Source organism: Abramis brama (assembly GCF_963993115.1).
Source record: "Abramis brama genome assembly, chromosome: 23".
In the NCBI taxonomy this organism is placed as follows: domain Eukaryota; kingdom Metazoa; phylum Chordata; class Actinopteri; order Cypriniformes; family Leuciscidae; genus Abramis; species Abramis brama.
In genome coordinates this window covers 5608020-5621853 of record NC_139985.1, presented here as the reverse complement: position 1 = coordinate 5621853, position 13834 = coordinate 5608020, and the positions used below count along the sequence as shown (strand labels likewise).

The window sequence follows — 13834 nt, the reverse complement described above, 5'->3', positions numbered from 1 at the left end:
TTTTTAACCATCTCTCTTTCTGAAATGATCCGTTTTTAATGGGTGGCTCCTTAAGGCTTGTCAGTAAACTGTCAACGTTATGTGTAGCTAAAGTCATTCTATAGAAAAAAGTATTAACTGCAGCTTTGCTAAGGAATATGGGAATGAAAACATTATCCATATAAAACCGCCATATACAGATAATGTAGCCTACTGCGTCTTAGTTTTCAAAATGCAGTAAAATACTCTAAACAAACATATAATTCTCCGACGTGATCCAGGACGAAAATAAAAATAAACCATCCACTTGTTCCTGTGGAAGGTGTCCTTTTAACATTATAAGTACCGTCTATTTGCTTTTGGCACGACGCAACGCTTGTGTCTGGTGAAGAAACAAATGAGCGCCAGTGGGCGGGGCCTATGGTCCGATTCGTTGATGTCTTGCACTAGAGGCAGTCATATGCAAATATATTTGCCAGTGTGATGCCAGATGCCACAATATTCAAATTAACCATTTTTGGAGCTTGATTAATTTTTTTTTTGTTTATACTGGTTGTTTTCATGACACAATGACCGTTTATGTCAAAAGATCAAGGAAAATGTTATTTCTCATGTCATCTTGACCCTTTCAACTGTAAAATATTGTCATATTTATGGATTTTGGTAGATTTTAGTAGAAACAATGAATTGTCACATATTATCATGCATTGTGTATATATTCATGGTGAAAAACAGTAAAATGACATTCCCTGAAGTCCATGTGTGACATCACTTACGATTATATTTTATATAGATTTGTTTCTTGTTATGTTTGGTTTGAATAATGTACATGTTGTGTGTTACAGATGTTTTGTGTTACATTTTAAGTTTAGGTAGTTTATTGCATTGTATTAGTGTATTTGTGTGTATGACCTTGTGCACCATTTAAACATGAATTTTGGCTGAATTGTATGTACAGGCCATTCTGATTCATCATGTGACTTTCTGATTTACCACCTGACTATCACATTTATTATTACAAAATAAAATCAGATTTAGGAATTCAAGTCAATTGGTATACCATTATATCATTAATCGAATATACGGTTATACATTTTACAAAATACAGGCACCAATATGCCATACTGTAAACACCACAAACACTCTCCCAATATTATTTACAGTGGATTTCTGGCAACCATGCGGCCACCTTTTACCATGAATTTAAGTTTTCTGAAAAAGCTATGATATCAATGTTGTCAGATTGTATTGCTTTCATGACTAGTGCTAAAATTCAAGTTGCTGGTCCTCTAAAAGAAATGAGAGATATCTTATTATAACCCAAAGATTACAAATAGTGCATTCAGAGAATTGAAATAAATGATAAAAAACTGATGGAAAATATGTTTTTATTTACATAACATGGCTTTCCTTTGATGTAAAGGGATTTGGCAATTAAAAGTTATTTTCCAAGTACTTTTTTTAGGCAGGCAAAACTTATAAAGTTTGTGAAGAATCCACATCTCATCTTTTGATGACAGTGTATGCTATTCTTACAAACAGCACTGTGAAATATTCCTATTTTTTTACGTCATGCATCTTAAGACTTCAAATGAAACGCCGAATCAATCTGAGAAGCAGGCACATAATAATTCTATAAATAACATTTCTGCTCAGTTTTGTCTGTGCTTAACAGTACAGATTAAGCCTAAAGTTGAGGTGTGTGAAAGAACCTTGAAGAACAGCTACATGGACTGCGGTTAGCTGTGACGGCCACTCATATCCAGGTATGTTCACTGATCCACATGTAAGAATAAAACACTCAGCACATTCTAACACTGTCTTTGACGGTAATAAATATCATCTATCTTCAGTAATCCAGACATCACAAAGATGATTTTGTCTCTGTGGACTGAGACTTCATGTTTGGCGGAAGCAAGGCTCTCTGATTGGAGTGTATAGCCTAATGGGTCAAGACAGGGGTCAGAGGTCACCTGCTGACCAGGAATGACAAAACTGGGAATAAAATAGCCACCATTGGAAAACTCAAAGAATTCGCTGATCCACATTCCATGGCGTTCTCCTGTTGAGAAAATATAGTTAGGATTAGCAAGTGCATAGAGAAAAACCATTTCAGTCTTGTGCACTATGTAATATTGACAGCTAGCGGTTGAAATGGGACCTACAGTTCAAACTCAAAATATTAGGGAGAGTTGTTTCCCCCGGCCCTCCTCAGACTCCACACTCATACGGGTTGCTAGATTGCGCAACTGACAACAGTAAGTGGAAAAAGTCTTTCTGGGCTTTAAGACGTTCTCCATCTCTCAAATGCATCTCCAATATTTATTCCTGGTTTAATATGCCTCTGGTCATAGCTTTTTTAATGGATAGCGATTTACATGGCTTCCATGGCTGTGATACACTGTGTTGTCTGTCAACTGGCAACCCGGGGTGTCGAAATATTTTTGTGTAAATTGCCAGTGGCAAGAGGTGTAAAATTTAAGAGTGAATGGCCCACTAAAATTGTTTGAGTGTACTTTCTTTCAGTTGTGATATGGATGACCATTTTACATGCAGATTGAATGGGGCTCTACCAACATAAACACATTTGAAACTTTTGTAGTCGATAATTTCAGCCATTAGTCGACTAGTTGCACTTTTATAATAATAACTAGTGTTTTCTGAGTCAGTGTTGACTGAAAATATGAAGGTGACGACACTGACTCGACAATGCGCGAAAAGAGATATCACACATCTGCCATGTTATCAGTGTCATGTGATCTTCAGCGTCACTTGATTGCCATTCCCAAATGCTTTCCCGTGGCCTCATGGGATAGTAAAGTGTCTTTTGGAGGCGCACTTCAGAACCTCACAAGAAGTAGTTGGTCATCCTACTCGGCTCACATACAATTTTTCGCCTACTACATAGTATGGAAGTAGGCATATTCGGACACAGGCTTGGATATGCACCTAATAATAGCACACATTTATCTAGGTTAACGGCCAACGTTAGGCTACTACTTAGGCTACTACTAACGTTAGGCTACTACTTATATCTTTCAAATGATACGCCATGTTTGAGGTTGATGAATGCTAGGCGAAAGTTTGCCAGCACATTTTTGGGGTCATACATTACCCTCAAGAAATGATCCCACACTTTAGATTTTCTGCCTGATATAATTAGCACATGGACCAGCCATGTTAATGATCTGTCTATCACAGACTGTGTGACTTCACCACTTCCTGTGGAGATTTGTTTTTCTGCGACCATCCCATCAGTTAAATTCTAACGTTTGGTCTACTATTAAAGGAGAACTCATTTTTTTGTAAATTTGGAGTGCTGTCAGTATAGAGAACAACAACAAAAATTGCTTGCCACTGTTGCTTAGTTACCTATGATCACGCGCGTGAACTCGACAATCGATTACTGTGGACTTTGACCGAAAACAGGATGTAAATACAGGTATGAGCGCTGGCCGAATTAACTCCATTTTTATTCATATCTTTCACATCTACTGCAGTCAGATTCACCGTGTTCACTCTGAAGGAATCACTCACATTGGCTGTGCACTTGTAATGACACATCAAGGATGTTAAGAGGCTAAAAGCAGGTTTAAAACTTGCCCCATTGAAGTCAACAGGGTGCAGATTTTAAAAAGAGGATAACACGGTGTAGGCAACACCGATTTTTGTCGTTGTTCTCTGTACTGACAGCACTCCAAATTTACAAAAAAATGGGGTTAAAAATTCTCCTTTAAGGGGCAGCCCTACTAGGTCTACTTTTATATATTATATATTTAAAATAAAATGATGGTGATGATGAAGTGCGTCTATGATATGGTTATTATATATAATACACACACACAAAAAAACTCTCTCTGTACCTCTGGATGAAATGGATGACATGACTTTGGCCGTCTGCGATCCTTTTGAAACTTCAGTCTGTCGCACTTCAGAGACTCATTATGTGCTCAGAGGTCAAGGCTGATATTTATACAAATACTCATGTTAAACCTCCACATTCTAAACAAGCAAATGTTTTTAGTTTATGAAAGGATATAAATGATCTCAATGGGCTGCATGGTAACTGGAGGAGCAGAACCACAGTCACATTTATTCTCAACAACCACCATGAACAGGTTACTGCTGGGAATCTGCTGAATCACAAACGTCCTGAGTGGGAAAACACAGAAAATAAGAAGCAAGTACACAGTAACTCTAAAAGTATTTCTTATTTATCTGATGACAAATCAAGACTGTCCTATTTTTTTTAAAGTTTGGAAACCACATATAAATGTACAATACATTTCTACACATCAAAATTAAAAAGTACACTTAAAAATAAAATAAAACATGACTATATTGTTAAAATCACCATGAAATCAAGTCCCATCCTAATTTTTTTTGTTGTTCGAGAAGCATTTTCCCTTGGATATACGTCACAATAGGGAAGAAAAGACTATTACAACTTCTGTTTCATGCCGACTTTAACAAAATGATTCAATTAAATATATCTAAATATACAATATACAATATTGAATCTGTATATTTTTTTAATCTAAATAATATCTTATTATCTATAAAATACATCTTTTGAGATATTCTTTATAAATAAGCATGCGATAATTCTATAATACTGTGGATTTCAGCTTATCTCAGATAACAATCATTATCGTCTGCGTGACATTTAGCAACACACAGCACTATAAGTTGAAAATAATCATGTGAGAAGGTGAAGGGCAGATCATGCTATGTTTAAACTCTCAGATGTAGGACAAAATAACCACATACAGACTAAAACACTTTTCTGCAGAAAGGTGTCAGTTATATGTGTCAGAAATTTGCCACTCACAGTTCTAATCAGACACTTTTTAATTAGAAGCATGAAGGTGACTGTGAGAGTTATGTCTTTGTCATATCTGAGGCCTCTCGGTTGTATATTAAATATTTTTACTTTCTGTGTTATACTTTATATTAAAGTGAGATGATATGTGCCAAGATATGTGCCATGATAGGTTAGATTAGAAGAATATTAAGAATTTTGATAACATTTTGGCTTTGTTTTAAATGAATATATAACTAACTAATCCTATAGTTTCATATGCTGTCATGATATACTTTTATAATTTTAAGACCTTATGTAAAATATTATTATATATATATAATATAAATGCATATATTATCATATAAAGTTATTATAAAGTGCTAGCAGGTGTGGTTTCATGGCACTTCAGCTGTTGCTTGGCTGATAACCTTACTTAGTGAGTGGTGCTAGTTAAATATAAAAGTGCATTTTCACATATGCTAGCAAATGCTAGCATAGTAGCCTTTTTAAATCCATATCACTTTAAAGACAACACAATGTGTCATCATTAAGAACATTTAAATGCATTAGTGTTGCAACTTCAACTCACATCAGTATCATTTCAAAGTCATTTGTGTTTTAAAAAATGCAACTTTCCACTCATTTATGCTGTGCATTATAAATAAGCATGCACACTCATAGACATACGCATAGACATACGACATAAGCATGCACACTCAGACATGTTCTCACCGAATACAGCCATTACAGTCAATGTTCCCTGTGGTCTCTTTGATGGTGCGCTCAGAGACAAAGGCTGGGTATTCTGTGTCACATGGCACCATCATTGTCCTCTGAGCTCTCTGGGCTGCACAGATTTACAAATACTCATCACACTCAGTTCAACTCAACCATCTGCTTTAATGCACATCTCAGTGTATATTATCATGTTCTTAAAACACACTCATTTGTGTATGTATGTATGTGTATATATATATATAGTTCAGTCATGAAACTCTAGAGATCCTTTACATGCAATCTGCAAGCAAACACATCATAACCACATGGCACAAGCTGATTGGCCTCTGCTGATCCTGCAGCCAATGAGATTGCTTGCTCAACATTTAAATAGTCTGGTTTATTGTTTGCTGTAAGTTAGTCTTGCAGCGCACTATCAGAGTTACCTCCTACTAGAGGTCTGCTACCCGACCCGAGCACGACGGGTCCCGAAAAATGTGCGGGGTTCGGGTTAATGTTTATTGAAAAGCCTCGGGTTCGGGTTTGTAACTAAGAAAAACTAAATAGGCTATATATAGTTTGCGTGCCGTGTGCTTTGCCTGCTTGCTGTGTTGTGGTGACCGGCACGCGAGAGAGAGAAAGTTGCGTGCGCAGATGTGCAATGTGTGCATAGTAGGCTACGCAGACCACAGACACACAGGCTCTGAGAGAGAGCCTTTGTGTCTGTGGTCTGTGTAGCCTATGCACACATTGCACATTGCACATCGAGAAGAAAGCGAAAACATTGCAAAGCGAGAAGAAACTGCTCTGGATGAAATGTGAATTTTAAAACAAATTAAATGAACAACAGCAATAACTTAAATAACTTAAATAAAAGTGCTTTAAAAATGTTACAAACATTTCGTTTGTATATATATATTCAAATATATTTCAAATATATTTATTTTGTGTATGGGAGGGCCGCTGCGCCTACATGTATTTGTTTACCATTTCAAGCAATCATTAAATACAACATATTGCAAAAATGGTATTTATTTGCTGTGAGAAATAGAGTGGACCTCGGGTTCGGGCTTAACATGTAAATGTAATTGTCGGGTCGGGTCGGGTTAAATGATCGCGGGTACGGGCCGGGTTCGGGCTTCAGTTTAAAGCCCATGCAGACCTCTACCTCCTACCTCCCCCAGCTCCACCTGCATAGATCTGATACTGGATTTATGTGTCTTATTTATCTTACTCATTCACAGGAGTGTGTCTGTGTATCTATTAGCAGTAGTGAGTCCATATACTTGCTCTGCGGCAGCAGTGTAGCAGATCTAGTCCGCCAAGAACCTATACATTTACATAACCATATTCAATAACATGCTAAAACTCTTTTGAGAGTTGTCATGTTTGAAATAAGATTTTTTCCAAACAAACAAATTAATATTTCTGGGGAGAAAATCTTATTACTAAAATACAGTAACTATGTACATAATTTACAACTGAAACAATATATCATTATTAATATATATTATATTGTTTTTGGTTTGCATTATGGTCATGATAGCCAACATGACAGTTTATATAAACTACATTTTCTGCTATGTGTGATTAATATGTCATCGACCTAATTGAGATTTATAATCTTTTTAGTCCTGTATTAGATTAAAATTTAATATCTATTATATATCATGAGGATGACATAGAAAATAACAAGGGCATGCTCACAGGAGCATGTAAACCCATTAACATGTCATATGTGGACTGATACCTTTGACTGTCGAGTCCCAGTTCCACCAGCTATACAGGTTAAACTCCAGCAGAAATCTGTGATAAAGACACATTCTCATTCAGAAACACAGACTGAAGAACCCAAGCTGACAATAATAATTATAAAGCAAAAGGCTTTTATCTCACATGACAAGTTCTGTCAAGAGCCATTTCACAGTGGTGAAGGGCTGAAAGGAAGAGCGCGGCATGTCAATGGAGACAGGAAATAGAATCCAGAGGCACTGAAGTCAAACACTACAGCACAGATGATAGTGTACTCACATCCAGTAAAGTGCGTGCGCTGTCACTGCTGCCTGCGTACTCTTTACAGAGAGCCTGATAGTCATACAAATTAATCCTAGCAGGAAGAAAAAGAAGAAGCAGATTTACTGCTAAACTCAACCCTGGGTTTATTTCTTATTTAATCCCAGGTTAAAGCCACCCAGGGTTAAGGAATGCTTAAAAAGGACCTATTATGCTTTTTTATAGTTTCAACTTTCTTTAGTGTGTAATGCTGTGTGAGCATGAAAAAGGCACTGTTTCTTAACTCCCTGAAACACCCTGAAAGTTTTCTTCCAGGAACGTCCACAATATTCCTCATTTAAATAATTCCCGCCAAAGGCATACATGTATGCAAAAATAATGGGAGCGAGGCCTGGTTAAGTTGAGTTATGGTAAGGGGCGTGACATTTCTGAAACATGCTCGAAGTGTTTGACCAATCGCTAAGTCCAGCTGACCAATCAGAGCACACTGTGCTTTTCAGAAGGAGGGGCTTCATAGAGACAGGAGCTAAACAGGGCATTACAGGCAGACTGGAAAGAGAGGTGCTGCAACAATGCCAAATATGAAAACATTTTTAATTTTTTTTTGAACATTCAAGCATGAAAACCTATTCTAGTAGAGCTCAAAAACCAAATCAAGACTTTGTTTTAATGGCACTTTCGACCCTGAGTTTGGCGCCACATTTCAGTGCTAAAAGTATACATTTTAAAGAATGAGGACAGACAACCAATCTTAAGCTAAACAATGCAGGCCTCATTAAATATTCATGAAGTAAAACATCAGAGAATTCTTTAAGCTTGCTTTTTTATCTAAATATAACTCAATTTAGAGAGGTTTATGCTTAAAACGAAAAAAAAAAAGTTGCCAATAGGGTAAGACAAAAAATCAGGACATATTCTCTAAAAACAACTGGACACATTTAGACTCAATTTTATCTTGTTTTAAAGATGTTTAGATATTTTAACAACAAAAAGACTTTTTACGGTGTTCTGGATTGATGAACAGATCACAAATACGAATATTTTTTATAGTTATTAAAACAGGTTGCATACTCGTTGCATGTTGTACTTGTCAAACCAGTCTAATTAACCTCATAAATATGCAAATAAGAGTGTTTACACTGGGTTTACAGATGTACAGTGAAAAAAAACTTGAAACCTGTCTATGCATGTTAATTAATTTAACAGATTAATTACTAACCCAAGGTTAAAATATGAACAGTGTATACTTTCATCTATTTGTGTGTGTGTGTGTGTGTGTGTGTGTGCTTTCATCTCTCACTTTTTAAACGAGCCCATCAGAAGCAGTTTGTTCATGACAGCTCCCTCCACTGCTCCAAAGAAGAGGTTTGTCTGTGGGAAACATATTATGGACAGTTAGTCTCCATTTCATAACAATATTGATACTGAATGGTTTTATGTACAGCTCTTGTGATACAATTGTCCATAGGCAATACCTGAGAAGTGTCTTCAGAGACCAGGATGAAGCCATTGTTGTCTATGAGATAGCATTTAATGTCCTAAAATGAGCGAGAAAGGTAGAATATTCTGATAAACCTCGACTGAACTTTTTGTAGCGTATTTTGCAGTTACATTTTGAAATGTATTTTCAGGCCAAAAGCAACGAGACAGTAAAATAATATGCATTTTATAGCTTTTTATACCAAAGCCATTAATAAAAGACATAGAATTTAAAATGAGAAATGCTATAAGGCATTGTCATGTCATATATCATAAGTGCAGACTGATCTAGTAAGTCCGTCATGTTCCAGAAATGCCTATTGTATAATGAGTATGTAGAGAATACAGGCCATTTTATGAGTGCCATCATTGAAAATATGGCCAAAGGGAGAGAAAGAGTCACATTTACCTCATTATCACAGCTGATGGTACATTTGCCATCCAGAGCATTACACTGCGTGAACAGATGCAATGGCAAAGACATGAAGCAAATGTATACATTAATGCAATTTATATACAGATACTTGCTTTAGAGTTACATTGGTTTATCTAGCATGGTCTCTTGTACATTATTTCTCATAAACAGAGCTGTTATGCAGCAGGTAATAATACACGTTCAACACATCAGTAGAAGGTCTGGTCTGATAAATATATATTTTTATATTTTCATGAACATATATTTCTGTGCTTACCTGCCGACTGGCCGTCCAAAATTTCCTCTGAAAGAATTCCAGCTTCATTTGAATCCCCACAGCTTTGGGTGTCATAAAAAACACATTTAATATAATGATGTTCAACAGTGCTCAGTGTAAGTCAGTTTCATTTTAGCCAATACATTTAAAAAACAATATATAATAATATAATCATATTGCTCTGAAATATGAAAACATGCATGTACCTGCCACTATAGGAGACTTTCTGTCATCGAGTAGTTGGATAGCAGTGCTTGCTAAAACCACACTCTTATTTTCACCCGCTTCAAAAGAAATATCACAGATGAACACTTATAGTATTTACAGAAGCATCATCAATGATCATTAAATCTGGAAAAATCCACTAAAGAAATGGTTCTTAACGCTGGTTTATGACCCAAACATGACTTGCAGGTCTTTTTTATGGGGAAAAGCAATGCTAAATACAAATAAAATTACAACTTACCACATAATCATATGTAATTATGAAAACAAAATAATCAGGCTTAAGAACTTGTTTCCATGTCTATTATTGCTGATGGCAAATGTTACGCGTCTAAGAAAAATGTACTATTAGGTGCAAATTCCTCTGTCACTTGGTAAAAACTAGTTAAATTAGACTGATGCCAACATAGACAGGTTATTCCCAATATTCAAAATACGAACAAAACTACAGAAAGTAAAGGAAAATATAACACAGACTGACTACAATACTGGTTCATAATAAAATTCCAATGTTGAATGTTTTGGACATTTTTTTATGTTTATACAATAAAATGTGCTGGGATATCCGATATAAAATCTGGATCTTTAAGCTCTATCCATTGTTCTGAAAGACATGTCATAACCACTAGAGGGCAGCATTTATATACATAAATATTTATGTGCATAAATCTATTAAGAGCAACTCCTTCCTTTGCATATTCAGATCAAAAGCAGCATGGATTGAAACAAAAACTCAGTTAGATGATAAAACAGAGCTCATTTATAGTGGTACAGGCAAATGAGAGAGAGTGTTTGATCAGAGAGAGTTGGAAGATCAGCGTTGTCTGTGTGATAAGAAGCCCAAGAGCTGTTGAGTGGGATGTAATGATCCTGATCTGTCACACACACACACACATATTGCGTGAACATAAAAGTAGGGCACATTAATTACAGGCGAAGGAAAGAGAGATAAGCAGACAGTCTGCGTGAGGAAAGCAGTACAGTGCAGCTAGAGTAACAAACCGCACTGATGCGCTATTACATCAACAGTATCCAGCTTTCATTAAACGGACATTTACTAGTGTGCCATAAAACTGTAATTTTGAAGATCCACCTGAAATATGTTAGAAAATGATGATCTTTGCTAAACTAATCAGCCGTATGATCTGCTAAATATGTGCGGTGAAGCAATGGGTGAGTATTTGTACCATATTTAATATTTAAATCTAATGAAATATACTCAGTAAACATATTTAAATGTTAAAATGAATATATTTAACAATTACATAAATGTTAAATATATATTTACCGCATTGTTCCAAATATAAGACGACCTGAAGACCTAATCTTGTCTTTCATAAAGAAAATGCTTTTATTTGAAAGTAATTTTCATGTAGCATATTTTTCATATTTTAATTTTTGCTTTGAAAGTATGCTAAATACTGGTAAAACGTACCAACAATACATTTAAAAATAAACACTTTATGGCATACCATAAAAATAACCTGTAGTCCATCTGAATGGAATATTTTAAGTTAAAACCATGTAGCCTACCAAAATGTCATTAACAGTAGAAGTGAAATCTTATTGTAGTCTTGAAATCTGCCTGAGAGAGAGAAAAAACAGGATGGCATAACACAGTAGCGCAAAAAACAGTTTAAACTGGCCTAACTTCGCCTCTCAGATCATCATGTCATTCATGTGTCATTAGTCTATTCCTCACAGAGGTCCTCTGCCTCACAGGGTTCACTCTCACTATCATCAATCTTCTGCTCTGGCTCCACCAGCTCCTCCCACAGAAGGTCATCCTCGAACCCATCCGAAGAATTTGAGATACAGCATGTTTTGAAGCCGTTGATGATGCTCTCCGGGAGCACTGCAGCCCATGCCTGGAGGATCCCATCAGAGCAGGCTCACCTCAAGCTTCTGAATTTTTCCAGATGGTGTGAGTGTGATTGCCAGACAGCAGCCACTCTGTTTATCTCTTGCACAGTTTATCTTTGAATGGCTTGTTTACCACTACATCCAACACCTGTAGCTAACTTGTCACCCCCGCCCCCACCCCCAGGCGCAGTCACGTGTCCACAGAAAGCATCCAAAACTAGCATGTTCCTCTTATTCCTAGTGCCCCACACCACTTTAAGCCAGTGCACCACAAGCGCAGTCTTCATCCAGCTCTTCTCCTGAGCACGAATGATAATACCAGCTGGTATTGCCTCCTTGGGTACCATCTTACGTTTTAAAATCGTGTACAGGGCAAAGTTTGGTCATTTGTTAGCATTTTTAAGACTGTTTTTTTGCGCTCGCCATCTTCTATCACTACACTCTGACACACCATATTTCTTGGCTGCTTGAGAGTTGTTAGATGACTCTGCTGCGTTTATCACCATGAGCTTAAAGTTTGCATCACAACCTCTCCTCAGTTACTGGTTCACTTGCCCGCCTTTTGAACCGCTCCTGGGGGGCACACTCATTTTACACGTATTTGGCGCTACCAATTATTGCGGTTGTATTACTGACACGTGAAAATCTAGACCCTGAATATAAGATGACCCCAGTTTTTCAGATGTATTTCCAAGAAAAAAAAAGGTCTTATATTCAGAACAATACCTTATATATATAATATATATATATATATTATATATATATAAATACATAAATACAACCACACATAATTTTTTATTGATTATTTTTCTTAATTTTCTTGAAAACATGATTATGCAATGGACAAAATCACACGTTGAAAAGTAATTAAAATGAAATTATTGTTAGCTAAATTTAAACAAATTTTAATACTCATCAACTGCTTTTTTCCTGAATGACGCCATCCTTAAATCAGTATGTTGCATGACATGAAAACTTTGTATGTGTGTTGATGTACTTGAGCATCATACCTGAGCTGAAGGGAATGGAGTACACAAATGTGCCGGGCACCTGCTCTGCGGCTCTTTTATACCACAGAGGAAAGTGATCTGCATTAAAGACACCCTCTCTGTCTTCAGCGGTGAGGAAATCTCTGCAAACACGTTCAACCGTAGAGGATATTTTACTTCATCATTCGTCATTTACACTTATTGAGGCTTTTTAATTGGCTAGTGTAATGAGATTAGAATCAGTCATTAGGCGATCACTGATTGACTCACTGATTGGTCAGCTGTTCGGGAACCACAAACAGGTTGGTTCTGGAAAGACCAGTGCGGGTGCCGAGGAAAGCGATCTCAACCCCTTTATCAGAGTTCCTGTTGATAAAAACAAGCAAACTTGTCTTGTTTTAGACAAGACTGCCTCTAACATGAACAAAGCTTTCCTACCCAGTCAACCAACACCATTTACCAAAAACTACAGTATAAACTGCAAAAACAGCCTTTTTAGATTTAAGAGACAAACAGAGGGTGGAACACGTTGTTCTAATAAACTTAAATGACTGAAATATGGCTCTTTTTAAATTAATTTAGTGAATATGAACGAGTAAAGAGTAAAAGTCCAAACTCACTCAGACTTATTGAGGGCCAGTCCAGTCCAGTATGCTTCTAATGGAGCGGTTACCACAGCATCAAACAGAACCTGCTGAATCAGCTCTCTGTCACCTACAACACAAGACAACACATTTACACACTCAATAATACTCGTCAGACACCAACTTTAATGGGGAGAGTGTTTAAACAAGTAATTTTGTAAGCCAGGTGTAAGATCTAGAAGAAGGACAATGTGGCAAAACTTTGCAGGAGCATTGGCTACTGCATATACCGCAGTATGACGATTCCACATAAGTTTATACTGAAAAAACAATCAATTGAGCTCATTTAACTGAAAATTGAGCTGAAAGTGAAATCGTTTCAGAAGCAGAACCACTTGATGAAAGATTATGAAGACAAACATTTCTCCTTAGAACAACATGCACTGATGAATCGATCACAATAAGACCAGGAACATGTTTTAAGAAAGT

General features: G+C 36.5%; 1 protein-coding gene across 2 annotated transcripts in view; it reads right to left on the bottom strand.

Annotated features, from left to right (window-relative positions):
• Positions 1–1351: 1351 nt before the first annotated feature.
• cacna2d3 (calcium channel, voltage dependent, alpha2/delta subunit 3) overlaps positions 1352–13834 on the bottom strand; it is a 46498-nt gene continuing 34015 nt past the window's right edge. For both annotated transcript variants that reach the window (XM_084101494.1, XM_084101493.1), the window contains 15 exons: positions 13382–13475; positions 13032–13127; positions 12783–12904; positions 9891–9968; positions 9685–9746; positions 9402–9446; positions 8989–9051; positions 8814–8884; positions 7532–7607; positions 7397–7437; positions 7251–7306; positions 5516–5630; positions 4019–4131; positions 3843–3925; positions 1352–2041 (listed from right to left, as the gene is read on the bottom strand). In XM_084101494.1, coding sequence (XP_083957620.1) covers positions 1949–2041; positions 3843–3925; positions 4019–4131; positions 5516–5630; positions 7251–7306; positions 7397–7437; positions 7532–7607; positions 8814–8884; positions 8989–9051; positions 9402–9446; positions 9685–9746; positions 9891–9968; positions 12783–12904; positions 13032–13127; positions 13382–13475 — 1208 coding nt within the window. In that variant the 3' untranslated portion in view covers positions 1352–1948. The remainder of the gene's footprint in view (positions 2042–3842; positions 3926–4018; positions 4132–5515; positions 5631–7250; positions 7307–7396; positions 7438–7531; positions 7608–8813; positions 8885–8988; positions 9052–9401; positions 9447–9684; positions 9747–9890; positions 9969–12782; positions 12905–13031; positions 13128–13381; positions 13476–13834) is intronic.